Source organism: Mycena indigotica, assembly GCF_014461135.1.
Source record: "Mycena indigotica strain 171206Taipei chromosome Unknown Mind.scaff0008, whole genome shotgun sequence".
Classification (NCBI taxonomy): domain Eukaryota; kingdom Fungi; phylum Basidiomycota; class Agaricomycetes; order Agaricales; family Mycenaceae; genus Mycena; species Mycena indigotica.
Window position 1 is genome coordinate 4475748 of NW_023503007.1, and position 27983 is coordinate 4503730.

The 27983-nt window shown below is 48.6% G+C and overlaps 7 protein-coding genes across 7 annotated transcripts; 4 read left to right on the top strand and 3 right to left on the bottom strand.

The window, feature by feature from the left end:
- Positions 1–279: 279 nt before the first annotated feature.
- Positions 280–1957, bottom strand: MIND_00982600 (FAD-binding domain-containing protein; the record flags this gene model as incomplete). Its single annotated transcript, XM_037366435.1, has 2 exons — positions 280–1507; positions 1557–1957. 2 exons carry the CDS (start codon positions 1955–1957, stop codon positions 280–282), a joined length of 1629 nt encoding a protein of 542 aa, XP_037217847.1.
- Positions 1958–4993: 3036 nt separating this feature from the next.
- On the top strand, positions 4994–6341 carry MIND_00982700 (Epimerase domain-containing protein; the record flags this gene model as incomplete). Its single annotated transcript, XM_037366436.1, has 3 exons — positions 4994–5277; positions 5328–5635; positions 5686–6341. 3 exons carry the CDS (start codon positions 4994–4996, stop codon positions 6339–6341), a joined length of 1248 nt encoding a protein of 415 aa, XP_037217848.1.
- Positions 6342–8032: 1691 nt separating this feature from the next.
- MIND_00982800 (uncharacterized protein) lies at positions 8033–9804 on the bottom strand (the record flags this gene model as incomplete). The annotated part of the gene is made up of 4 exons (XM_037366437.1): positions 8033–8163; positions 8207–8465; positions 8518–9282; positions 9337–9804. 4 exons carry the CDS (start codon positions 9802–9804, stop codon positions 8033–8035), a joined length of 1623 nt encoding a protein of 540 aa, XP_037217849.1.
- A 3516-nt stretch (positions 9805–13320) lies between these two features.
- Positions 13321–14969, top strand: MIND_00982900 (Carboxylic ester hydrolase; the record flags this gene model as incomplete). Its single annotated transcript, XM_037366438.1, has 3 exons — positions 13321–13648; positions 13704–14575; positions 14625–14969. 3 exons carry the CDS (start codon positions 13321–13323, stop codon positions 14967–14969), a joined length of 1545 nt encoding a protein of 514 aa, XP_037217850.1.
- Positions 14970–17334: 2365 nt separating this feature from the next.
- Positions 17335–17975, top strand: MIND_00983000 (C2h2 conidiation transcription factor; the record flags this gene model as incomplete). The annotated part of the gene is made up of 2 exons (XM_037366439.1): positions 17335–17683; positions 17734–17975. 2 exons carry the CDS (start codon positions 17335–17337, stop codon positions 17973–17975), a joined length of 591 nt encoding a protein of 196 aa, XP_037217851.1.
- Positions 17976–24994: 7019 nt separating this feature from the next.
- MIND_00983100 (uncharacterized protein) lies at positions 24995–25678 on the bottom strand (the record flags this gene model as incomplete). The annotated part of the gene is made up of 1 exon (XM_037366440.1): positions 24995–25678. The coding sequence occupies one exon, from the start codon at positions 25676–25678 to the stop codon at positions 24995–24997; it is 684 nt and encodes a 227-aa protein (XP_037217852.1).
- A 674-nt stretch (positions 25679–26352) lies between these two features.
- MIND_00983200 (uncharacterized protein) lies at positions 26353–27983 on the top strand (the record flags this gene model as incomplete). The annotated part of the gene is made up of 2 exons (XM_037366441.1): positions 26353–26592; positions 26646–27983. The coding sequence occupies 2 exons, from the start codon at positions 26353–26355 to the stop codon at positions 27981–27983; spliced, it is 1578 nt and encodes a 525-aa protein (XP_037217853.1).

The window sequence follows — 27983 nt, forward strand, 5'->3', positions numbered from 1 at the left end:
TTTTGACAGAAACCCCAGTGTGTATCCACGCGAAACATTTGATATATTTCATTACTTGTCATACTTACATGAGCTCTACTTTTCTCTCAGAGCTGACACCTCATCCTGACATAGAGGTACTTGAACTGCACTACGGAATCGTAGTAGTATGGATGATTTGAGATGATTATATTCTTGCTATTATAACAGCTTCAAGTACGCTACTCTCCGGACAAATAATACACAATAAACAGTCAAATGAGTGATGGTCTGTCCTCGGAAAATAAATTATCACACAGTTCACAGCCCGCTCGGCCCGTCGGTGAACTGCACGTTAAATCGCGTCGGGTCATACTTCCTGTACGTCTCCTTGAGGAACTCGTACCCCGCATAGCTCTTGAACACCTCCTGCTTCTTGTCGCACTCGTTGATGAAGAGAGGGAGGCCTTTGCTCGCGGGCACCTGCTTCAAAAACAAGTCCATCCCCGCCTGGACGAACGGCGGGATGTCGCTCACGCCGGGGAGGAACTGCTCGCTGAGCTGCACCATCAGGAACGGGTGTTTGAGGTCAGGGGATACCATCACGTTCCCGCCCTTGGCGCGGCCGGCGGCGAGCTGCGACGCGAGCACGGGTGTCAGGGTAAGCGCGGCGTTGCCCATGCCAGACTTGGACTTGGCGTTGATAAAGGTGGCAGTGTAATTCAGGTAGTGCGTTAGGGCATCCTGGACAAGCGCGTCGCCCGCGGGGTCGGCGGGGGCCGCTGGGCCGGAAGAGGCGGGAGGGAGGGTCAGCGCGGAAGAGGACACGTGTTGGACGAAGCCGCGGGCGGATGAAACAAACTGTGGGGGGTCGGTCTGCGGGAGGATTTGTGTCCAGGTGAGCGGGGTCAGGCTCTGTTGCAGACTAGGAATCGCGAGGAAGTCGCCAAAGATAGATTGGGGCAGAGATGTCCCGCGGTAGAACATGAACAGCACGCACACTTGTTGTACTGTGCCGTTTGTGATGGTCGTGGAGATCGTCGTAAGCAGAGACGCTTTCGAGTCCGTGACGGTCCGAGTGTACTTGGCAGTCGCCTTCGCCAGAGCTGGGGCGGCACTGCCGTCAAAAATCGTGACACCACCAAAGAACGGCGTGTCCTGCTTCGTTCCCACGTTCACAGCGCGGACGGTGTACTTGGTCGCGATCCCGAAGCGGTTGGCGCCGCCCTTGAGTGCCTTGAATAGATCGGAGTACTTGTTCGTCCCAGTCGCGGTCACCAGTGTTCCGTCAACCAACACAATGTCAACCGACAAGAAGTTGTCCGCTGCCCACCCTTCGGCGGGAGACAAGAATGAAACACCGCCGCCCAAAAGGAGCCCGGTCCCGACATCTCCCACGCGTCCGCCAACGACAGCAACACCTTGAGCAGAAAGCTGGTCTGTGGCGGCACCCCAATGGACACCAGGCTCGATGGTAACAGACTGGGCTTTGGCGTCGTACGAGACGGCTTGCATGTGCGAAAACGAAATTAAGACACCATCTTGTACCCTGCACACGACATGAGTCAACTTGAGGAAATCACCAAGGATAAACTTACGTATTCCACCCCTTCACCGCACTGTGGCTCCCACTCTGAACCGCGTAGCGCGACTTCGCCTTGAATATGGCACGCATAGCAGTCTGCACGTGCCCTGCGTTGCGTGGATACACGATGCATGTCGGAGCGAAGAGGGTGTTTTGAAAGTTCCACGCATTGTGTTGCGTAAAGTTATACTCGGAAGTGCCGCTCGACAGGACGACCGCGTTGCCAAGAGACTTGCTGATCGATTGGCAGGCTGAGCGCGCTGCGGAGGCAGGAGATGATAACGAGTCCGCAGAAGGACGGGGAAGCGATAGTAGAGACGAAGAAGAGGGGATAAGGGAGGACGATGAATTCGAAGGTAAAGAAGACGCTAATGCCGACGCCGCAGAAAGGAATAGTACAGGAAGGAGGGTCATCGCGGGTCGAGTGAGTCGCTGGAGATCCTCGTCCTGTCGTCTCTGTCCTTATAAAGTCAGATTAGAGCTAAATTCAAAGCTGTGTGGGCTCTGGAGTCAGACACATCCCAGCATTAAGGCACCGTCGCGCCTACAGTCTCAATTGCATTTCCTGAACATCTCAACCCGAGGCCGACCGAAGGCTGGGTTGGGCCAGGGCCGCATTCAGTTGCGCTCGGAGGCCTCTTGTGACTGGTATGTGTTCTGGCGCGATGCGACCGCCGCTGCGCATCCCCGATTGCAATCAATCAAATGATGTCGCGAAAGTTTTGCGAGGGCCATTTAGCAACGATAACGGGTCCGCCATTGTGTTGTATCATCGTACAGCAACGAGGGGGTGTTGGCAACGTAGCGAGTTTAGTTTGGATAGATGTGTGTTCCCTGAAGTGAGCCTGCGCTGTTTTCGGCAGGAGTCAGTCAGCGCAGGCCTAAACAGCACACTACGGACTTACCCTCAGGGGCGTCGTGTGGTTCCTAGGTGTGCTACATGTAGCATCGGGGCTGACCCATCGTAGGAGTGTCTCACATGCTGTGGACACATTTCGGCGAAACCCAGCTGAGACAGATGTGTATCGACAGCGTGCGTCGCGATAGAGGGCGGCTGACCCGCGCGGAGGCTGAAACACACACCTGCAGATCCTGCTCTACTCTGGGTTAGTCTCCCCTCGCACTCCCAAGTCACCGATAGCTCACTGAGGCCGCATATAGTCTCTAGATCTGTCCCGGCGAGCGGCCGCGGGTCGCTTCGGGCAGAGTCCCTCGCGCGGTCTAGTCTCTAGTAAGCGCCAGTCTTGCGTAAACGTCGGGATGCTAGGTGCCTAGCGTGTTCTATCTTCAAACTACGGAGACAGTTCCAGTCGAGGTAGTTGTCGGAAGAAAAAATAGGTTGATGACGTGGCCACAGCCGAGTGACGTGCGAACTCTGCGCAAATCATTGATGGGTCCGTGATGCCGAGCTCGGTCTAACGTTTAGACAGGGAAATTGGTAAAAGAATCGCAAAGGAAGAAGAAGGTATTCCAGTATTAGTTTATCTTATTCTCTTTAGATTAAGAACTAACTCGGACGGATCACCGCTTTTTGATGGAATCAAAGCCGCCCAAAAATCTGAAAAATTGAGAAAAAAATATTCCCGGTGTTTCCAAAAACTCGGCATGACTGTGGGTGTGACCGTGACATGCCAAATTGATCGAAATAGTACAGTACTTGTTCTTCCACATATACACACTGGCAATTCAATACAACTTTTAAAAATTTGCCAATTTGATTATGATTCCTCAGGGTGCCAGTGCCTGGACTGTTCTTTCAATCTTAAACTGGTGAGGGCCATGCTAAACCTGTACATATGTTCTGTTCATATATATAAGAAGAATAATCTCAACAGTCCTTGGTCAAGCCTTATTGTTAAACTAGTTAAAAAATTTACAAATAAGAATGTATAGAATTGTATTTGACTTTCAATACAAAATCAGTAGTATTGATTTTCCAGCTATAATGTGAAATGGCAGGATTCCTCTAGTAACCTCTTTAACTTGTCTCTTTACAGATCCGGGGCCATCCCAGAATCTCATGAAAGATTTCAAAACACCATCTTCTTGTCCACGCCATAATATACCCATGAGCTACAGACAATTAGTATATAGTCAGCCACTTGATTCAAGTTGATTGATTGCTCAATGTGTCTTGCCCTGATCAGGGTCATTCCCACTTAACAGCTTTATTTCTTATCACTGGGAACATCTGTCGGTGGGGATGGGTACGGGCCACCCAGGATTTACCCGCAGGTGGCCCGTGACGAACATTAGCAGCGCAGTGATGCGATCACAAGAAACGGAATCAGGCCAGAGACATCTCTGAGGGGCCGAAAGGGAGCTTCGTCTGACATAAATTCAAAAGAATTTTTTTTTGGCTATCTTGGAGGCCAAAAAATTCAAATTAAGTACTGTACTTACGGTCGGATTAGTACTATAATCCAGACACCCAGCCCTGGGCTTAGCAGAAATCTAGATTTATACATTCTATCCAATATCCAATCAACCAGTGTATTATCTTCAAATTTGGTGCTTCAGTAGACATAAAGTTCAAGTTTCAATTTGGACTCCTAAGCAACTCCTAAGTCAATCTGAAAGATATACCAGTATTTCCAGCTCAACCTAAATATGTCTCATAGTAGAAATATCAGTACATACTTCAAAGTATTAAGTCACTTGTGTTCAAGTCACTTGTATGGACAGTCTTTGGCCATATACTAGTAATGGGTGTCCCAATTTACAGTATATATATCATATCATATTACTTGATGCACTATTGAATTTTCAAGTTTATTCATGTCAACCCGGCAAGCTCTACACATTTCCCGACATCTTCATCACAAGGCCTCCCAAAGCCCTCCGTGTCATGATATCATATGCATCTACCTGACATCGGGCAGGGGCCGAAGCCCGGGGACCTCAAAGGGCATGTAGGAATAGACGGCAATGGGAGAAGCTCACGGCGAGCTAATCTGACACCGGGCGTTTAGTAGAATTGAGTGTCTTGACAGATATGATGGCGGCGTCGGCCGGTATGCGCATAAGGAATCTAGATTCAACAAGTCGAGACGGCAGCGAGATAGCCTGATAGCGTGACGCTGACTCGCGCTAGGTATTGATTGCTTCGTCGCTCCAGGCTCAATCCATTGCACGCAACGGTAGCGCGGGCAAAGGCAGCCCCTGGCAGGCTCCCCTTCAAACTGCTAGCGCTGAATCCTGATTGTGGTCGCGCACTTTCACCGAGGGCTGCCACGGTCCAGGCCCGCGCACGATGTTCGGCATCGGTGTTGGTGCGCCGCGAAGCTACCCATGTGGGATCGCTCCGTCAGCCATTCGTCAGCGTCGCCAGTGCTGTCAATAAATTTAAACTCTCCATATATCATCCTTCACTACTAGTGCAGCGCGACACCCGTTATCGCCCAGAAGCCCTGCAGGGGTGATCAACCGCCAGACTAAAATAACACCGCGATGACTGAGCAGCCGCCTCGGGGACCGGTCGGCGAGCGGGGAGTGCGGAAGGAAGGGGGTCGGGCGTCCCTGCTGGGCCACTTAAAGGATAAGTGGCGCGGCGTGTTTGGGTCTTCCCCTGCCGACAAGTCCAAGTCCTCCGCACAGAAACCCAGCTTGAAACAACCAGCAAGTCCAAAACAGAACGTGAAAATGGCCGAAACCGTGCTCGTGACCGGGGCGACGGGCTTCCTTGGCTCGCACGTCGTGCTGCAGTTGCTGGAGAAGGGGTACTCCGTCCGCGCGTGCGTGTATCCACTCTACTCCTTCCAGCCAGTCGGCTTACACACAGCAGCATTGCCCGCGGGGACAAGGCGACTCAGATCCGCACCGCCTACGGCGAATTTGGCGCGCGGTTCGAAGTCGTAGAGATCGCGGACCTCGCAACGGAGCAACTGCCCGCCGAGAAATGGACCGGCGTTTCCGCGCTGTTGCATCTCGCAACGCCGATGCCGGGCCGCGTTGCCGTTGATCGGCAAATTCAACTTGCGATCGACGGCACGCTCAACATCGTAGTCCAGGCAGAGAAGGCCGGCGTCAAGAAAATCGTTGTCACCAGCTCGGTCGGCACGGCCCGCGGCAGTGACGGCGTCAGCGACAAGCGTGCGTGCTCCACTGATTGTTGCATTGAGCGGGTGTTGATTTTGTTTCAGATTGGAGCCCGATCACGAAGGAATACGCGCTCGGGAGTGGCAACCCGATGCTGGTCTACGTCGCCTCCAAGAAACTGGCGGAGCAGGCGCTCTGGGAGTGGGCTGACGCGCACCCGCATGTGGAAGTCACGACCCTTAACCCGACCTTCCTTCTCGGCCCGTTCACCAAGTACTTCCCTGTGCCACGCACACCCTCCCCGCGCGACACCAACTGGTCCACCGTCGGCTTCTGGTACCAGCTGCTGTTCCCCGACGGCGCCTTCCTCGGCATGGCCACCACCTACATCGACGTGCGCGATGCCGCAGCGGCACACGTGGCCGCCATCGGCCCGAACGTGCCGGCAACCGCCACGGCGGGACGGAAGCGCATCCTCGTCAGCGCGCCGAACGGCTGGCCAGCTACGAAGCTCGTGGAATATATCGGGAAAGAGCGACCTGCGCTGAAAGACCGGCTACTCGCCCACCCGGAGGCGGTGAAGACCGAGGCAGACGTCTTGACGCTCGACTGGGCGAGGGTCGAAACAGTGCTTGGCCTGAAGAAGACAGACTTCCACACGACGGAGACGACGGTGCTCGACACGGTGGACAGCATTACAGCGATAGAGGACAAGTGGCGTGCCGATGGCCATGAAATTGTCAAACCGTCTATGGGTTAGATAGGATGTAGATATCTATACAATCAACAATTGAATGTCATAAGAGACCCCAATAATCAAAGTTATTTGAATAATCCGGGATGTAAACATCGGTTGTATTTGTGTTTTATTGTATTCTTGTGTGCTAAGTTCCCAAAAGGCTTTTTGTGAATTTCTGTAAGGGGCCAGGGCAACCCCGGAGGCCTGAGATCAAGGTCCTAGCAGGGGAGGATCCAAAGCGTGAACATTGGTAAGTGAATACAAATGAAGCTGACCGAGCAGGGGAGGATCCAAAGAGAAGAAACTCTAAGGATCCGCCTGCTAGGGAGCTGACTATATACTGCTTGTCCGTAGCTGCCGCTGTCAGGCACAGAAGGCTTGGGCGGCGTCGCAGGCAAGGTCCCAGGGCGACCGTCGGGAGGGTGTTGACAGATTGGTGATTGTGCGGGCGAGATGGAGGGCCGGACCGGAGTCGGAACCGGAATCGGACCGGACAGACGCGTCTCCGAGGGGCCGAAAGGGGGGTTCCCCTGACAATTTCCTGATTACTTACTTCACCAAACTTTTGATATTCAAGTTCTTTCTAGCAGATGGTTTGTAATTAACATTGATGTGGCACAGTAGCTTTAGTAGCTCATTGAAATCCTCTTGTTGAATTATATTTAGAGAAGTGACTTTCAGTTGCATATTTGCAGTGAATTGCCTTTTTTGGATTATTGATTACAAGAGTGTATGTTGTTTATTTAGGCTAAACATCCTCTCACCCCAGTGATTGATAGTCAGATATGTGAGTCTTCTCAACTGATCATATTTAGACTCGGGGCCCAAAGCAGAACTTATTTGTAGGAAAACCGGCACCAAATGTGGTCATCCAATTGGATTTAAATCAAGGCCGCGGATTTCCGCGCATGTGACTTGGAAATTACCCGATAAGGTTTCCAAGTCAATCGGGTAATTTCCAAGTCACGTGCACCCAAATCAGGCCCATAACAATCGGCCCCAGTTATTTGGGCCTGTATCTGCCACCAATAAGTCCAACTTTGTGCTGCTTATTTTCACCAAAACCCCAATGTGTCTCATTACATCGACTGACATCTGTTTGTATTAATCATTAATCCCCAGCCGGGAGATTTTAACATAATTGGGTTGTCTTGTGATATAAAAACAACCAATATGTTGATAAACAAATAATAGATATCATATCTCATATGTGTAACCATGTAAATATATATTTAGGTCTATTGTCATTGGAATCAGTTGTAGTAGTACGTATGCAGCAGAGTTACTTATTGGCAGAAACAACTTTTGTTCAGAGCTTGAACTGAAGCAAGTCTGGAGAGTTAGCCTGAATATATTAGTTACAAAAATTAACAACATTTATGCCAGAACAACTGCTCAATTTTGTCTGATGTGAAGAGGTATTTATAAATAGTTTTAAACATTTATTAGTGTTTCTGGTTTTGTTGTGTTTCTTTTTTATTTTGAAATCTTGACAAACCATTTAAAACACTCTGAGCCCTGAAGGGAATATAACAAACATCTTTGAAAGTTTAGACATACTGAAAATCTATTCTCCATGTTTTCTTTGTTAGTGTAACACAAACACCAAAAATATTCCCACTATGGATATAGGGCCTGTACAAAAACAAAGTCTTCACTTCCGGACTACTAGTATATAGCTTGACATTGAATTTCAATCACTCCTGCCCCGCCTAAGCGACATACACCACCACCGCAACATTCACCACCAACTTCTCCAACAACCCATTGGATACAAAATGCACACGCGCCTTGCCGACAGGTGTCTCTTCCCGCCCACCCGGCATGCCCACACCGACACCTGCTTCATCTAATCAGCACTCTTCCGCGAGTACAGAACAACTTACCCTGTCCTGCACGCCAGTCCGTCAGCAGCTGAACGCCCGCATCGCTCAGCGGGACCGCGCCACTCGCCTCCACACGTGCCCGGAGCGCATCGGCAGGCGGGGGCGGGGCATAAGCACTGCGCGCCTGCGGCTCCTCGTCGAAAATTTCCACGGGCCGGTCGAGCGGCCAGAGGTACCCGCCGGCGGTATAGTGCAGCGCGGGCGTGAGCTTGAAGTATGTTTTGAGAGTTATGTGGAGAAGCGCGTCGCCGCCTTTGAGCTAAGGAACTTGTTTAGTATGTTGCTGAGTGAAGAAAGCGAGAGGAAAGCACCTGTGGGACGAGGCTCTCCGCCAACGCCACAGACGGGTCCACCTCATAATCGTGCGCCAACAGAAATGCGATTTTCCGGCCACGGGACATCTGCAGCACCGGTGGGAGCAAGTCGAGGAAGGGCTGGTTCGGTGTAAAGAGCGGGAGGCTCGACACAGATTCAGGGACACGTCCCGAGACGAACGGCGAAGCCGTCCCAACTCCCCCAAACGTCTTTGCGAACACCGCGTACGAGAGAGACATACGGCAGCCGCGGGTAACCACATCCACATCATGCTCGCATTCGCCCAAGAATGCCGTCCATTCCAGATCAGTCTGGCCGGCTGCCGTGCCGACACTATCCAGCCGCTCCACGCGCCCATCGAATGGGTAGCGGACTGTCAATGCACCACCCGTGAAGCGGACGGGCAGCGTGATATTTAGCGTGGCGACGCGGCCATCGCGACGAGCAACAGCCTGAGCAGAAGGCTGAGGAGGGAGACGCCCTCCAGCAAGAAGAATGTCAAGGCGGTCGCGCGTGGCGGTGAGATAGGTTCCGACTGGGAGAGTGGGCAGTAATGCACTCCGAATAGCGTCGAGGAGAGGATGGTTCGCGATTTCGACCGACGGTGTCAACGGCAGGTTGGGCGGATAGTAGTAGGACTCGTGCGCAATGCCAGTGTCGTGTGCTTGGTGTGTCCTGCATGCAGAAATTAGCACGTCGAGTGCGGGTGGGGTGCTGTAGTCGATATCGATGGGGAAGTCGAGGGAATGGGATGTACCAGTCTGTGGGAGACGATGAGCATGAGGAAATTATTGGTATACTTGCAGGAAACGCACCTTCGCCCGGAAAAACAACACCAAATGGGCCGGATCGAGCGGGATCCGTCCCGAAACGCTGAATGGACGGGTCTTTGCGGCGATGAGCTTCGAAACATTCTCGCGGTAGACGAATTCGGGGTCGTACGCCGCTCCTCCTCCTACACCACCTGGCATCATACCGCCCATTCCCATTGCCGATGGCGGGCGCGACACCCGCTCCACTTCGAATCCCCCACCGCCCAGAGTGGCTCCAGACAAGTTTGGGCTCGCCCTCCCGAGGTTGGGACTGGTGCCCAGCAGTCCCCCGCCTGCGAGATTGGGGCTATATCGCCCATCGATGGCACCTGCACGCGGAAGACCGTAGATTGGCTGGGGGTTGGGAGAGTGGCGGCCAGGAAGCGGGGCTGCCGCAAGGTTAGGACTATAGCCTGCACTCGCGCGGGGTGCCGCGTATATTGGCTGGGGTTGATTTGGGTTTGCGTACATGGGGAGGAAAGGAAGATTGCGAAAGGAAGGTCACTTGAATCGATAGCGTGCCGGCTCGGCGGTGCAACGTGGCCGGGCCAAGGACGCCATCTGGCCTCTGAAATGGTAGCGTTATACAGGACGAGTGTGGGTCAGATAGTTGGAGGACGGTAGGCACGTCGATGATGCCGCGCTGCGCCGCGCGTCGTGGAGGAGCAAAGGAAAGCGGGTCACAACGTGACCCGTACCAATCCGTCGCACGCAGCACCATTACTTACGACATTTTTCTCGGTTCTCTTCCGCTGAAGGCGAGCTGATGATGTACAGGCCGCCCGGGAGGTCAGGTCGTCCACGGTCCTCGTTCTGCAGGGTCTGTCACTCATTGTGATCATCATCGTGGCATATATAAATAGGGCATCTTGTCCTTGCTAATCTTCAAGTTTGCGGGTCAGTTGTAATGCTTGATACTATCCCTTTGCATTCAATCGGGCAGCACAACCAGAACAACTAATAGACATCTTTTCCCGATATTTTCGCGCCATTCCATCATGCTGCCCAACCTGCACCAATGAATAACCTGGATCCATGATCCTTCTGCTACTTTCCATGATCAAATCCAGTGCGTCACTCTCACCAAGCTGCTTCCCAATACAACACTGCTGCAAAGGTACCTGTCCTGAGACAGTTCCCATCCGTCACTGGCAGGCAGTGTGTTACCATGCTTCGCTTGGATGATCACATTCACAACTTGAATCCCCGCAACATGAATACATGCGCTGGTATTTAAGAACATAAGGTCTGGACTCTTTCCTATTCTCTTCGCCTTCCCCTTCCATGGCATTGGATGCTACTGACTTAACATCACTCATCTGGGGACAGTAGGTCTTTCTGTCTCTCTCTCTTATCTTTGTTCTTATCATATCTCAGCCGCTGGACAAATATCTGGTAAGTACCTTGTACCTCTTGGTTTGCTCTCTTCTATCTAGGCTTGCTGCCATTATATAATCCCTTCCAGTCATCTTTCTTTATGACTACCTTCTCACCATCTCAACTGAAATTGAACACATCTGGAGCAAGCGCAAGCACCTCAGCTTCTTCCTCTTTATCCCTCTGCGCTATCTTTCCCTTGCGAGTAATGTATACATGGTTATACTAACATTTGGAGTTATCCCAAGTGATGTTGGTTGCTCATTTCTATTCTGTATTGGAAATATGACCAGTGCATGGACAGAAATGTTATCTCGGAAATCTAATCAAAGATGGGCTATTGCTTATGCAATGCCTCATTGTTGGTGGTATAGTATTTCATATGAGAGATCTTGAACCATATTGATGAAAACTGCTGCAGTCATACTAGTCCTTCGCATCTATGCTATGTATAACTGTAACAAGTGGACATTTGCCATCCTGATTATAGGCACCTCTATCATCCTCTCTGTTGCTGGTGTGAGTTTCTTAATATGAGCTGTATCTTCAAAGACACTAATCTGTGAAATGTAGTGGGCTATTGGTGGGCAAGCTTGGGTGCTGGCACCAGGCATGTCTGGATGTCAATATGCACTTCCACAGACTGTGTATGTTGATTGCTCTCTGGTTGATTTCTCATATATCTAATATTATGTGTCTATAGTGCCCACAGTATGTTGTTCCATATCCAGGCCAATATTGTGTCACTTATGCCTTTTAGAAATGGCAATTGCCTGGGAGGTTGAGTAAGTGAACTTATTTTTAAAAAAGACTATGTATCAACTGATTGCAGACTTATCTGTGATCTGACAATATTTGGATTAACTATCCTACGCTCTGTCTATCAGAGTGCAGACTTCCACTCCTCAATATTCATAACCATGGTCAGAGACGGTGTCTTATATTTTGGGTTTGTTTGTGCATTTCTTAGTGTGACCCCCCAGTTGAAGATATAATAGGGTTATTGCATTGGCAAACCTAGCAAATATCCTGATGTTTTATGTCAGTTCTTTTCCATATTCAGACATCCAGTTAATCACTGAGCTCCATATGTAGCTTGGGGATGTAAGTACTACATTATCTGCGCAAATTCTTTTTAAAAGGATACAGCAATGGACTGAAGATAGTCTGGCATGGTTTACATCTACGTATATTCTCTCTGGCTTCAATTGGTCATCCCTTATTGCATATAGAATATCTGTGGTCATGATCACAAGGCTCATGCTCAACCTTCATCAGAAAGCAGATATTGGTATTATGACAGACACAAGCATAGGGATACATTCTGATACTGTAGGACTCCAGCTTAACACTATGTACTTTAGCAGAGCTGTTACAAGTGAAGTTTAGGATTAGGCATACTGTACTTAGAACTGACAATTGTTCTGGTGGTTATATACAATTTATTCTGATAATTCAAATTTCTAGTACTAGTGTTTTAAATTTCAAAGGGAAAAAAATCATGATCTACCATGTATGATTGTTGGGCACTGGTGATTGCAACGTAATTCGGCCACCAGGTGGCTCCTGGTGGGACATCGCAAACTCTCTATTGTCAGGCCAAGTTGGTATAATGTGTGACTGATAAACTGATCAAAACCATTCAGTAAATTATATACACAACATCCACAATATATACATATTCTCTATTTAGCTTGACCCACCTTCAGCTAAGATCTTTGAAGTCACTGCCACTACTGTCCAATGTTTATTTATGCCCTTATATATTGCTCTGATATCTGCTAGTATTATCTATGCAATGCTATCACAGAGGGTGATTCAGAAATTCCAGAGATACAGTGTGTCATGGCACCTGTTGTAGGGTAAGCACCTTGTGGATCAATATATTTCAATATATTTTAAATTCATTATTCGTCAAACTCGATGGAAAAGTCTGACAGCTGAGATTCAAGAGGTTTTTTTTTTGTGGAAATCGTCGAAGACGCCGACGACGCAGCCGAGGCGCACGGAAAGCCGCTCGCACGGGTTATCACGGCCTCCGCATGGTCGCATGCCCCATTGCCTAGGGGCGGGGCAATTATGTGTGAGATGGGATCCCCGCGTGCGTCGGACAGGAATGGTGTGACGTCATCGGCGTGTGTCATCGCTGATCGCAGTGCGTGGCTTGCGTTTCACCTTCATCCACTCTTTTTGCTCCTCCTCACTGACGCCTCCTGGCCCTTCCTCTTCGATACTATCAAGCCTGGTCAAAGACAGCGAACACACAGGGATGCACTCAAATCTGGAGCGAATGCAGCTTGCCGAAAGTGGAGCTACTAGTATTTGCCAGTGGCTGGCGTTGGGTGGGGATGCGAATGCGAACGCCGAAAATAACTAGCTATTTGCGTTGGAGGTGAGTCGTCTACCCTCTTCTGCCAAGACCCTGCTGGACTCAATCCACTAAATAGGGGATATCATATCATCGTTAAGTTGCGCGAAGACGGCCCCAACCCGTATCGCGGCAACGGCCCAGCCAACGTTCTTCAAGGCTCTTGCTACTTAATGAGGCGTGAGCCTCTCACGCTCACGGACGCTTAAATACTCGGATTTACCCCCTCACACACACCAATAATGCTCCGTCTACTTCTCCTCTCCGGCATCCTGTGGCTCCGCCCCGCCCTTGCCCAGGGAAGCCAGGCGAAATGCGAGGCTGTCCAGTCCTCAATCCACCTCGAAAACACGACGATCTTCCAGGTCGATTACATCCCAGCGCCTGCAACGGTGTCCATACCTGGTTCTTGCGGGACAACGGCACAGGTGCCCACCGGCTCCGCCCCGCTCTGTCGCGTCCAGTTCTTTGTTAACACAACCGCGACGTCGTCTGTCCATATGGAGGCATGGCTTCCAGACACCTGGTTCGGGCGGTTTATGGGAACAGGCAACGGGGGGATTGGAGGATGTGCGTGATGCTTTCACTGGATGCCCTCCGTTTGGTACTCAGCATCTTGTAACAGGCATCGACTACACCGCCCTGGGATACGGCACCTCCCTCCACTTCGCGACGCTGGGGCACGACAACGGGCACGACGGCAATAATGGCATTGTATTCCTGAATCACCCGGAGGTTATCAACGACTTCGCCTTCCGCGCGGTGCACACCGAGGCTGTCATCGGGAAGCAGCTCGTGCAGGCATACTATGGCAGCAAGATTGGCAAATCGTACTACCTCGGCTGCTCGACCGGCGGCCGGCAGGGCACACAGGAGGCGCTTAAATTCCCCGGTGATTTCGACGGGATATTAGGAGGCGCGCCGGCGACAGACTGGAACCACCTGCAGGGCTGGTCCGGCTTCCTTTCGCATTTCGTCGGCTCGCCCAACTTCATGGGCAACCCGAAGTTTCTGCAACCTGCCGACTGGGCCACTGTCTCCGCCTTCATCCTCGCTGAGTGCGACGGCCTTGACGGGGTGATGGACGGCATCATAACCGAGCCAGACGACTGCCACTTCGACGCAAACAAGCTGCTGTGCAAAGCCGGCCAGACGAGCGGGTGTCTCACGGCCACACAAGTCCAAGCGGTCAAGAATGTGTTCACGCCTATGTTTGGCACTCATGGCGAGCTGCTGTACCCACGCTACACGCCCGGCGCGGAGGCAGATCCAGCTCGGGCAGCGCTGATGGGCGGACCGTTCTTCACATTCGCGCATGACTGGGAGATGTTCACCACGCTCAACGTAACGTCTCACGACTTTACTAACTTCAGCCTGGTCGATGTCGACCTCATGGAGCGCGTCAATGCGGGCGGGATCAAGACGTTCAGCGGAGACCTGTTCAAGTTTAAGGAGCTCGGGGGCAAGTTCATCACGTATCACGGCCGCAGAGACCCAGTACCGTGTTCTTTCTGCCTTGCTGTCCACCTTTCTTAACCAAACGCAGCTCATTGCTTCGACCAACTCCAAGCGGGTGTATGACCTGATCCGCGCAACAATGCTCATGCCCACACTCGACCCGTTTTACCGGCTGTTCCTCATCCCGGGCATGGGCCACTGCGGCGGCGGGCTCGGGGCCCCCGCGTTCGGGCAAGGCACATCGCCCACGTCCAACGCCGTCAACGCGTCGTCGCACAACGCGCTGCTTGCCCTTGTTGACTGGGTCGAAAAGGGGAAGGCGCCGGACACGATAATCGGCACGGCCATTGACGGAAGTGGCGCGGAGCGCGTGCATTGCCGATATCCGCAGCGGAGTGTGTTGGTGGCGGGAAAATTCACGTGTGTGCTGTGAACTTGGGGTGCGAACACTCCGGCGTAAAGTAACTTTGTATTCACTGAGCATCGAAAACGACTTGGCTGCTGTTCTTTCACTTTATTGCATTGAATGGGGTACTCCTTAAATAATGGAAGCTCTCCAATAATGGAAGCTCTCCAGTCGATGGGCTTGACTGAAAGTCTTACAATATCCATGTGACAGTGAGTCCAGTGACAAATCTGTCGTGCAGAAAAGATTAGTAAGGTCTTTTCCAAATCATAAGTAAGACTAGACAGGCTGGGGCTACGCCCCAGCTTCAAATGTTGTTTCACAATTTTTTGCAGACTGAATGTGCCAATTTTATTCATGAGTTTATGAAATATCAAGGTCTGCATGCCCTCTATACTGATATTACAGCCAAGAACAACATCACAAATAGCCTTAGATTGGACTTGTTGATGGTACTTGATGTAAAATCTTGATTTTACAGCTTTGTGTCCCAATTAGACTTCACAGCTTTTCTTACCAAATTCGGGTTTCAACAGCAGTGGTCCCAAAAGTGGAAATGTGGAGTAAATAAATTGCTAAAGCTGATGCCAAACATGTGCATACATTCACACGACATCTGCTTAATAGAAGAGTAATCTAGGATCTTAGGTCTTTTGCATCTTTTTAGTCCTCAATTATATAGCTCACGTATCTCGTGTACTTCAACTACATTCAATATATTTCAACTGGTTTCTTCCAGTCAATTGAATGAACAAACTGCAGTAAGTAGATCTACAAATAGTGTACTGATCATGTTTTTTTTTTCAGAGATTGTGGCCTGAAAGAGAGAGTTGTTTGTTCAGGCTGTACATCCTTTGATAGTGAATCATGATTGATACTGTAAGATTTTATTCAATTCGAATGGCCCGGGGGGCTGTGACACATTGATGTCCGAAAACATTCGTATGATGTTCCCCATTTGGCAATTTGGCGCGCCGAAGGCACCGGAATTGTGAAAAATTACCATTTTGGGAAGCCAAAATCCACTTTTTGCTGTGACATACGAAAAAATTTCGTATAAAATCGGTCGTGTGACATGTGACATACGAATTGAATAAAATCTTACAGTAGTCCAGTACTGTATTATCACCAACAATGAGACTATTCACAGGAGAAGACATCTAAGTTACTAGAATCACATATTATAATATTTCATGTTGAAGCTATAGTAATAACATAATGATCTTATAACATAATATAATATTTATTCTGGCCACTAGGTGTGATATAATTCACATAATAAATTATTGATAATACCAGTATCATATAATAATACATTGTAATAGAATAATCGCCAGCAGTACTAGTACTTTCTTATAAAGCTGGCTGGTACCCACATGTGATACTCTGTAACTGTTTAGGCTAAAAGTTAGTAAGGAAGCTAGTTTATCTTTCAGGCTCACACTCTACACATGTCTAGAACATACTGTAGCATTTTATTCAGTTTGTATGTCACGTGTCACACAAGCTATAAAATTCGAAATTTTCCGCATGTCATGCCATTTTGCGCAAAATCCTGTCCGAAAAAGGCAGTTTTTGACATTTCTGGGCGTCTCTGGCGCCAAGAACTCTTCCCAATTAGGAAATAATTCGAATTCATATTTTTGTATCAGATATCACACGACTTTTGGCATTTGAATTGAATAAAATATGACAGTGTTGAAGGATGTATTTTGCATAGTTTGTATTGTATTTCATACCTTTGAAGAGTAGACTTAGAATATTCAGTGGTGAAAAATTAATTCTGTTGTCACAAGGTTCTGCATATTATATAGGAAGTTAATTGAGGTACAAAGCTTCATTATTCATAGAATTGCACATCCTAACATCTTTTTCCTTACATCCATACATTGTACAATATTTGACGATAAAGCTTGGAGGTAGACTATACTTAAAGGCTACAAAGAAAAGATATCCTATCTGCTACAGATACTACAGAATAAATTACCAGTTTTTGTCTCTCTTACCTACAAATGCTATATATCACTATATTTTGTTATAACTTGAAACCAAGTGCAGATCCTATAATGACTACAAATCTTCCCATCTAGCTACTGTGGGAAAACTTTTTTCCTGATGAAAGTACTCAGCCCATCCATCAGTTAAAAGTTTGCTTCAACATGGACTTCATGACAGATCCGGGATCGATGATCATGGATAGTGCTAAGTGACGTGGTGACAGTGGTCGCCTTTTGCGTTGTGCTTCCAACCCACTTGGACGTGCGCGAATCCGTGCTGACAGCGGCGCTGACAGGCTGCGCCGCTCCGCGGATGATCGATGAGGCACCAGGCCCTGACTGAGGGCGTATAAGTAGCGCGGCGGGGGGTGCTTCTGCGTTTTGCGTGCCTGCTCATGCCCCCGTTTGGTGCTGGTGCTGGTGTTGCGCTGCCCCCGATCCGCGAGCTCTTCCCGGAGTACCTTCTGCATCACAATCCCGCGTTTGCGCCGGCGCTCCCAGTTCCCATCCAGGCAGGCTCACTTCAAGTTGAGCCTTCGTCGTTCTTTCCAGAGCGGCCCCGGTCTGTCCTCATGGAACCAGCCCCGCCATTACCCATGTCCCCCCGGGCCACGACCGATACGCCATCTCCCGTGCACATCGATAGCGACGCCCCGCGAAAACACGCCTGCAACCACTGCGGGAAGCGCTTCAACCGCCCGAGCAGTCTCCAGATCCACATGAACTCGCATACCGGGGCCACTCGTGCGTTTTGCTCGCTTCTATTGCTCTCTTTGTAACTGACACCCCGCCAGCGTACTCATGCCCCTACCCGCGCTGCGGCCGCACGTTCAACGTCAACAGCAACATGCGCCGGCACTACCGCGGCCACACGTACACCGAGTCGCTCGCATTCACCGTCGTGGCGCGCGCCGTGCTGCCGCTCCGCGTGGGTGATCCGGACGACACCCTGACCGCTGATCCGCGATACGAGCTCCGCCCGCGGCCCCGCGCGCCGCGCATGCCGGTCCCGGTCCCGCCGCCGCCCTATTCGTAACTGCTTCGGCCGACTGCGCCTCTTCGCCTTGACACGCTCGAATCCTGGACTGCGCATCGCGGGCGGCGTCGATCGCTGCCTCAAACGGCGGTGGCGGACATGTACACGCCGCATGAGCATCTCTTCTTGCAATATGTGATGTCGATGGAGATTGATCGCCACGGCACTCGCTCGTTTGTATGCCCGTATCGTACTTGCTAATTGATATTCTTGACATGCAATGCTCGATGACGCCCTCAATGACATCATGCAACACGGCCCCGGCGCGCCATCGTTTGCGGCCACGCCTGTCCGCCGCGGCCTGGGTCATCGCTGCGCCGGGCGCGTGCGGGACGTCGCACGACGGTACGTATGATGCGCCACATGTACACGGGCAGCAGTGGCATTACGGCTCCAACCGTTTCTATTTCCAAATATTCACAAATAGTAATAAACATTTCAATGATCATTTTATTTGTGAACTTGGGCAAACACAAATGGATAAGGCCGCAAGCGGCAGAGAGCTGAACCGTGACCCTGCTGGACACATCATGTGATCATTGTGATGCTGTCCCAATAAGGGTAATCAAAACACAGCCACTCCCAATTTGGGGGGGCTGGTTTTCATCTTCACTTATAGAGCCGAAACTTTGGTTTAGCAATGAATGGCTCCAATGGTTTTCACTTCACACATACTCAAAGCAATATCAAGAGTGCAGTTCAAGTATTTCTAAACTATAGAAACACTTGATATAAATTACATCTCCTTATGTCATCACTGAACAGCATTTTATCTTTCTCAATTTGGTAATATAATCAATAAGAGGTTTATTTCTGATATTAATATTATATGGAAAAAGCCTTCTATAGCTCGAATGAACACACCTCTTATTGGCAGATCCATATAGGTCATAAAAATTGAGAAAATATATAATAAAACCTTAGAACAAACCACTTAATTTTATCTGATGTGAAGAAAAATTAATACATATTTGTAAACATTTATTACTATGCATATTTGTCTTTCCAGTTTATTTACTGTGGCATGTATCTAGGCTCCTAGGATTTCCATAGGCTTCAATCCCTGGCCTAGATCTATTCACAAGGAGATGCAGAGGTAAGATGTGATTGGAGTACAGGCTAGGGTTAGCCTATGCTCTCAAATCACACTGACAAAGGCAAAATATCAGCTAGCACTGAAACGCGCACAGATATTGCGGATCAAATCGGAGCAAACCCGATTGGAGCGGTTCAGCGGGCCGGAATAGCCGCACCAATCGGGTTGCCTCCGGTTTGATCCTGCATTTCTGTGCGCGTTTCAGCGCGACCTGATATTTTACCTTTGTTGGTATGAATAGTAGCTTATCCAAATCCTTCTGTTGGATTAATATTGTGCTTGGAAGAGACCTTCACACAGCTGCAGCCAACAAATAGTGCTCTAAGTGGAATGTATAGTGAAGAAACAGTGGTCCAAAACAATGGCTTTTTTGCTCCTTTAATAAATATGCACCAAAAATTGCAAAAGTTGTATCTGATATACAAGAAATCGAGTTCTGTATTGGGGTATCAAATATGGTATATATTGTGACTACCCCCTTCCTGACCATGTTTTCTGCACCCCATTCAATGCCAAATATTTGTGAAAAAATAGTAGCACATGATTATTACGCCAATTTATCAAATATCAGGTGATTCACACCAGGGATTTGCGCAAAAAAGGCCACCCGAAGTAGGATTTATATGTGACAGATATTTGTCGAAATCAATGGCCCTGATTGGTCGTGAATCAAGGCTCTTGATTCCAGTGCACGTGACCAGCAAGTTTCCTTATTTGGAAATTTGCCGGTCATGTGCATTTACATCAGGGCCTTGATTTGGCGGCAATCAGCTGGCCATTTTTAGCACCAAATCTCTGCCATATAAATATAGCTTCGGGCCGCCCTTTTTGCCTGAATCCCGGTGTGATTTGTGATATATAATGGCAATTTGTTATTTCTAATATATCAGGTACACTTTCATATCAGAGATTCAGGCAAAAAAGATGGCTAAAGGTGAACTTCGTTGTGTAAGGGCAACCCCGGAGGCCACCTGTGCAGCCCAGTACCCACCGTGAATTGTCGGGTCCACCCCGGCGGGTTGGAGCAGACAATTCACGGCCGTTTTTCTCTCCACCATAGTAATGAATAATTAATGAAAAGCAGAATGAATAATTACGAGTTCCAAGGCTTTTTCTCTCTAAGTCCATTGGGTATAGATAATTATGAATAATTCTGGCACTATAGGACTCGGACAACAAGATGTGACACTGGTATGTGACATCTACAGGCTTGTTATACTCATCTATATTATACTATATATATTGATAATCAAACACTAGTTTCAGCTTCTGGACATGCTGTTACACACTGTTATATGAGGTCACAGGCATGACACATCTCCCAAAAAGGAAATTTCCGCCGTTTGACTGTATGATCATCAGAAAGTGTCACACATCGTCACAAAATCAAAGTTGTGTGTTTTGACTATACAAACAACTTTCATTAAGTAACCTATGGGAGCAGCTCAATAAGTATGTTAGCACTGACCCATCACTAGCTCATGTATAACTGACAGGCCTCTATATCCATACCTGCTTGAGCTAAAAGCATGAATCAAGTACTAGCAGAAAGGGTCTCAAAAGCACTATTGATTCATAAGGTATTTGGTTTACTATCGTTTGATATGATGGCAATATTGACTATTCAGTTATGAAAAATTGAATATTTAGTACTTTAAAAATGTAAGGTGGCCAACTTGTACGTTTAGCTACTCTAACATAAGGCTCTGGTATGTATCCTCCTAAGTCCCACTGAATGGGGCACTAAGAATGCAATGCATTCACTCATCAGTGGCCTTTGATCTCCATCACCTCTGAAAGATAAGCATATATCGCCAGCTAGCCTTCGTGGATAAAGCTGGGAGAGAGTTCATTGGGAAGATATACTATCCTACTATCTTTTGAGCTTCATCAGCCATGTTTTTCTATATCATTATCTGCATTTATTCACTCCCAAGAATACCTAAATACTAAGCGGAGCAGTATTTTGCTGATATCTTGGGACTACATGCATGGAATCTTATGATCCAAGTTGATATGGAACCATAGTATGGTCTACCACATTTCTATCCATTTGTAACCACACAGCAACTGTAAGGATCAGTCAATTCCCTGAGACCTTGGGTGCTATATATTCTAGGATGGAGATAAGCTACAAGGGTGAGAACACCATTTTCTGGGAGGTGCATGAGACCCCTACCTGTAGATGTACTGAAATCAATGAGATTTGCAAAGGCCATACTATGGTGAACTCATCATTTTTGGGTTAGATAACACTGATAATGGTACTGTGAGAGATCCACATTAGCTATAAGGTTGATTCAAGTGCTGGACAGGTTCATTTGGGGGTCCATACAATCCTACATTCATGTCTTAAATCATACTTGAAATTAATTTCTGACCAGTTGTAATAGCGAAGACACTCTCTTTTGCTCTATGGGTACCTACCCTCTCTTCAGCTACCTTCTGTAACACTTGCCAGAACCACAACTAATTACAGTACAGAGTCTGAGTAGACATCCAAATACCCCTATACATGCATCCAAATGTCCAGTGCTCAGTCTATAGACCCCACCATTCATGTAAACCAGTTCTGCACTCAACTCATCTCGGAATATTCACCCCAATTCAACCTCTAAGAGTATATAGAGATCCATCAGAGTATGTGGGTAGATGTATACACTTCATTTGCCAAGTTTTACATATTTGATCTATAATCAACTAGCAGATTACATCTGTATTACCGATATGATGTGCAGTACTATTCATTATTATAATGGTGAATAACAAGATTCTCCATTCATATAATATGGTGTGGGAAATTGAATCTCATAGGGGGACCCCTTGGTTTGTTTCCTACCCTTATACCATTGGGGATCCCTCACTTCTAAGTGAGTTATTGGGATATTGGTGCAATAAGATATATGTCATATATCGAGGTAGATAAGAGACCTAAAATTATGAGGAGCTCCCATATCTATGATGGACAGCTATTATAACAGAGCACAACTTAGATTATGCTTATCCATGGATTTCCCAGTGAGATATCAAGTGATCATTGAGTTTGATCAAATTTGACACATGAAAACTAGAGAAAAACAGTGTAATATCATAGTCTCAAGATATAAGACCATGATCACATCAGATCATATGAACACTAGGTTATGATCTACCTACCAGTACAAGAATCATCTGACTTGATGCAGGATTGGTAGAGATACTGCAGCATCAATGTAGGTGATGAAACATCATCAGATGATATAGCTATACTAATGGCATTTGATTGTCCAGGATATTGATCTTATTACTTAGGCACCCTTGGTAGTGCTTCAATCACCTTTATAGGTTGTCTACTCAGTGATATATCACTGTAATAAGTGTAGATCAGCTCATCATTGGTTAATCCCAGCACAATTATTCAGCTGCAACTATAGGTCACTTAATGAAAGTTGTTTGTATAGTCAAAATACACAACTTTGATTTTGTGACGATCTGTGACATTCCCTGATGATTGTGCGGTCAAACGGCGAAAATTTCCTTTTTGGGACATCCGTCACCCTATGTGACACATGTACTGTTTATTCCCAAACTCCCGCAGTGATTGTCTGCTGACTATCTCATGAGTATATGGTACTAATCCATTCAGTTTGCCAAAAATGATAGGACCAATCTTCGATGATTTCCACCAGGGACCAGCCTAGACCCTGAACCGAATATAGGGTAACATGTCCATATTTGGCAAGTCTGACCCAGGACCTATATTAGAACCTTCCAGAAGCCTGTACTAGAACATTCTGGAACCAGATCAGCAGATGAGGTCACATCGTCACAGATGATGTAATTAAATTGAGAGTAGTATATAAGGAGCTCGGTTGTAGTAGATAAAGAACGGAATCTCACCCCACTTATTACCATATTTGGCAAGGAAGCAAGGCAGCTAGGTCACAAGTGTGACAACCAGGTAACTAGGTAGCAAGGTAGCAGTCAAGTTGAGTCAGGTTAAGGCAAGTGCCAGGACAAGGACAGGGAAGCAAGGGATCTTGTTTATAGGAAACAAGTGGCTAGGAAGCAAGTTTGTTTGCATATTTGAGTTAGTATCTTGTGACAAGAATGGCAGATACATTCTCTTGTTCATTTTGTGAAGCACTTTGGAGGTTGAGCTTAATTGTTCCTTCTTCTGTGCTTTATAACAACAGTACAAAGTGATCTGTAGAAAGTTCTCAATAAGCAGATTCTATTGCTATATTTGGATATTCTGAATCCGTTAGTTGTTTCCTGCAACTCGAACCCCCGAACACACACACATATACACACAATTAGTGGATTAGTAGATTGATAGGATTGAGGTCTTGATTGAACTCCTCTATTAGTTCACTTCCCCAGTGTATTAGCAGTCAAAGTGGGAAAGTCTTTGTGAAAATTTCAGTTTTCCGCAACATTCTGAACAAAAAACTGTTTTCCGCAGCTTTATTTCCCAAAATTGTCAGAAAGTTGTGGATCACACCCATTCCCCAAATCCGTGAAACACTTTTCAAAAGTACATATTTTCCGCAACATTTATTTCTCGCAACATTTATTTCTCGCAACACTTTTCGCGACTTGACCTCAGTACAATATTTTCCTCCGGAACTCCCCTGGCAACTCGGGTGGCGCTGTCAGCTCCGACCTGCTGGCAATGAGTGGTGGCTTTGTGCCAACTCAGCCAACCTCCTGTGCTACCCTTCCTCATTAGCCACGGCATTGCTGCGAGTGGCCGTAATGGCAATCGAACGATTGCTGGCCTCACGGGTCCGCCGGCACGGTAATCACCGCCTCTATCCCACTGGTACCATGTCCATGTCAATAGCCCTGCCGACTTGCCGGCCACGCAGGCTCCGTCATAAACATCGTGTTTGGTGGCGCCCCTCCGATGCATGGGGTCGGTGGGGCGGGTTCAAGCTGTGAATGGGCCTGGTATGTAGTGGCTCTTCAAGGCATAATGACTCAATGGCAAACCCTCCAGCGGTGCAGGCAGTTCGTGTATGTCCGAACCCCGGACCGGTGCCAAATTGGGGGACATCAACAACGCCGGGGGTGGCGGGAACTTAAAGCAGATACTTAGTAGGAATGACTGGTATTCAAGATAGAAAAATGTTACAGGAAAAAATCTCATTTGAAAATGTTTCACGGATTTTGGAAATGGTTATGCCAATCCGCAACTATTTGTCAAGTTTAGAGAATAAAGTTGCGGAAAATGGTTTTTTGCTTAAAAAGTTGCAGAAAAGTGAAATTTTTATAAAGTGTGTGGAAATTTAATACTTCCCCACTTTGACCGCCCTAGTTTATGGGCTCACATGTCACACAATTATTTTTTTAGTTTTATTTTATTTTATTTAAATGTCATCATTTGTGAAAATAGCAATAAAAGGCATGTGCAAATCAGGCACAAAGTAGAAGGTTATAAAATGCATAGTTAAACTGGAAGTGTTATGTTCAGGTGGCTCTAAATCATGATGCTATCAGATTGAAAGTCCAACACCAACTCCTTCATGAACTCAATTCTAACAGCTAGTATCTTTTATATACTATCTTAATATGCTCTTATTGATCTGATTCCTGATTTTGCTCTTTGGTAGTTGTTTCTGTTTCAGGCCTGAGTCATTCTAAAATGTTTTGGTGATGTTCAATCGCGAAGAACTTAGAGAAGATAAAAAGGCACAAAGGGTTTTTTCTTAGCAATACTGTACACGTAAAAATACAATGAACATAGGCTGCCTTTGAAATTCAATGTTGGACACAGAAGCGGGAGCTGCTTGTAGAAGAAAAACATGACAGGTGCCATGCGTTGAGAGAGGATGGCAGTGGCCACGGAGCTTTGAATGAAAGATTCTGAAACAGGATTCTGGACGGATAGTCAATTGCGAGTTGTCACCGACGAAGAACGACACACCTTGAAGGGACACATTTATGCTTCTTCTTCTACTAGTGCTGGGGCCGCTGTCCTGTTCCAGTGACCGAGTGCCCAATACCACACGCCCCGGACCGCCAGTCCGAACCCGATGAACAACACTGCCCCGATCGCGCCGGCCCAGAGGTACTTGAGAACATCGAGGAACGTCCAGGCCTTGGGCGCCTGGTTGTGCGAGGCCATACGGTGGCACAAAATCGCTAGCGCGAAAAGCAGTCCGCCAAAGGAGGTGAGTGCGCAGTGTGCATTGTGGAGCTCCGCGGCCCACGTGAGGACCACGGGGAACATCGGCGGCTCGTCCGACTCGGAGTTGGGTGCCTCGTCGGGTACTTTGCGGGCAGAGGTCGCTGCCACTTCCGCACGATTCATCATTTCACATATCATCCGGTCGCGCTGGGCCTCCTCGTCTTCCGGTTCGTCGCAGAGGCGCTCGCAGCCCCAGATGAAGACGTTACGTGCACCACACATGGTGAACAAGAGTCCATAGCCACCCACCCACTGCTCCAGGATGTGGGCAATGCGCCACACAAGCGGGGTGTCAGCCGCGAGATGAATCGCGATGCTGTCAGGCTGGATAAGACTCGTGTGGAGCCAGAAGGGAGACATGGCGAGCCCGACGAGCACCGCGAGCCGCTCAAAGCCGCGCTCGGAGAGGCCTAAGCAGGTTGGAGGGGGAGACATATGTGGGCACACAATAGAGGAGGAGAGAAAAGAGAAGAAGGGCTGTGCTTATTGACAGCGAGCCCGATTTGCTGATTGCTATCTGTGTGATACTGCCCATTTGATCGGCCCGGGAGTTTCGGTCCACGTGTCTGCATAGAACCTTCCTTCAAGTTCCCCTCCCACAGGTGACAGTATCGATGTGAGCGGTGCCATCAATGGTCACCCAGCGTTTTTCGATAGCAAGTCTTTCCTATGTAAGATGAGGTAAGATGTCCCATCGATATTCCATATGTCATCACGCCAGCCAGCCATCATGATGGCTTGGCCGATCACGTCATCTTTTTTTTCTCTCTCGCTCACCACGACGACAGCATGCACTTCGGCTCAAGCTCTGCCAGAGATCGCAACAGAAGTACTAATACCTCGCAAACTTCGAGATGCAGCTGCTCGGAATTCACCCATGGGCCATCTCGGAGGTCTTCGTCCCCAGCCGGCAGTCGCACCTGTCACCTGTGTCGTCTCTTGACTCCCTTCCCTGGCAATCCTGCATCGAATTCGTCTTGCAACATGAGGCACGTAACGCATAAACTCCGAGTCCCCCGCCCAATCCCCAATGCCACGTGGTGCTGCTCACGAATGAAGAATCACGCCATTTTTTCACTTCCTTCTCCAGCCGCCACCACCAACGACGCATGCACGACTGCCTCAGACACTTCGAGCTACGTCTGCAGATTGTTGAGCATATACCTCTTCGGGATCGCAACACTCTCTTCGCACTCGCTCGTACCTGTCGTCTTTTCGAAGAGCCTGCGCTTGACAGATTGTGGTCGGTCGCGGAGCACGATACTTTGGGACACCTGATAGCCTGCCTCCCTCCGGATGCGATTACGACGACAGAGAAGCCGTATGGGCCCTATCTTAACCTGGAACTGGTGCGTTATCAAACCACTGTCGAACTTCTGTACCCCTGACTCGCTCTTTCGAGACGACGTTGCGGGCCTTGATGTTCAATGACTGGGAGCGTTTCCGCTTACACTGCCACCGGATTCGTGAATTCAACGACGTTACCTGGCTTACGTTTTTCAGGTATGGAGGGGCTCTGTCGTCGCTCGCTAGTTGGCTTCCTTGGGATTACTTGTTTCCACGGCTAAGGACTTTGTCCTGGCATATCTCTCCCCATATCGCGATGGATGCTTCCATGCATATGAAAAACTTGAGGATGTTTTTGTCGCCCACCCTTCGAGAATTTAGGTTCTCCGGCACCGTGTTGGCAGAAATACTTCCCTCGTTACCCGTCGTCGCCCACAAAGCTCCTTCCCTGACCGACATCACGATTGCTGCTGATGATTTCGATGTCTCAAGCTACACTACGATTGAACGAGCCGCAATAGGTGCATTCGTTGAGAAGTTTCGGTGTCTACGTCACCTCAACGTTCCGACTATTAACATCCACGCCTTGGAGCATCTCGCCACGGTCGACAATTTCTCGACGTTGATTGTGGACGAGTTCGACTCCGATATGTTTCCTCAACCCTCTTTCTCGGCCCAGTCAGCTCCCGTATTCGCAGCATTAAAATCGGTGAGCATGTCATGCGCTCACCTCCCTAGCGCGATACGCTTCCTGCGTGCGATCACCGGGCTCGAGGACATGTCACTGGTACCCATTCTCGACGAACATACAACCGAGCACATTTCGGAATTATTCTCCGCGCTTGTATCGACTGGTTGCCATCAAACGCTCACTTTCATCTCGCTGCTGATCTGGCGGGACGACCAGGCTCCCGTGCCGATCAGACGGGACGTTTTTGTGACTCTCGCGCAGTCGTTTGCCGCCTTGGAGAGCCTGTGCATCAGGTGGAATGGACCGCTCGACATCGATGACGCTACTCTGGCCTTGCTGGCTACCAATTGCCCCCAGCTGCGGGTCCTCCAGATTTGCAGCCAGATCAATAGATGGGAGCCCCCAGTGTTGACGCTTGCGGTGCTGCTATCTGTTGCACATACCTGCAAGCATCTTGAGACCATCCATCTCACTCTTGATGCGACGACGCCCCCTGCCATCCGCCGGGGCTCGGCAGGCGAGCAGCGTGTCACACAGTGCGCGCTTCGCACAATCAATTTTACCTTCTCCACCCTCACGGATGCCCATCCGGTAGCCTCGTTCTTATCGAGCATTTTCCCCGCGTTGGAAGATACACGGACGATGTGGGAGGAGGAAGAGGTTATGCAGGGTCGGTGGCAAGAGGTACAACAGATTCTGCCTCTAGTGCAGGCGATTCGGCGGGATGAGCAGGAGTGGGCCGTCGGGCCGTTGTCAACCTAG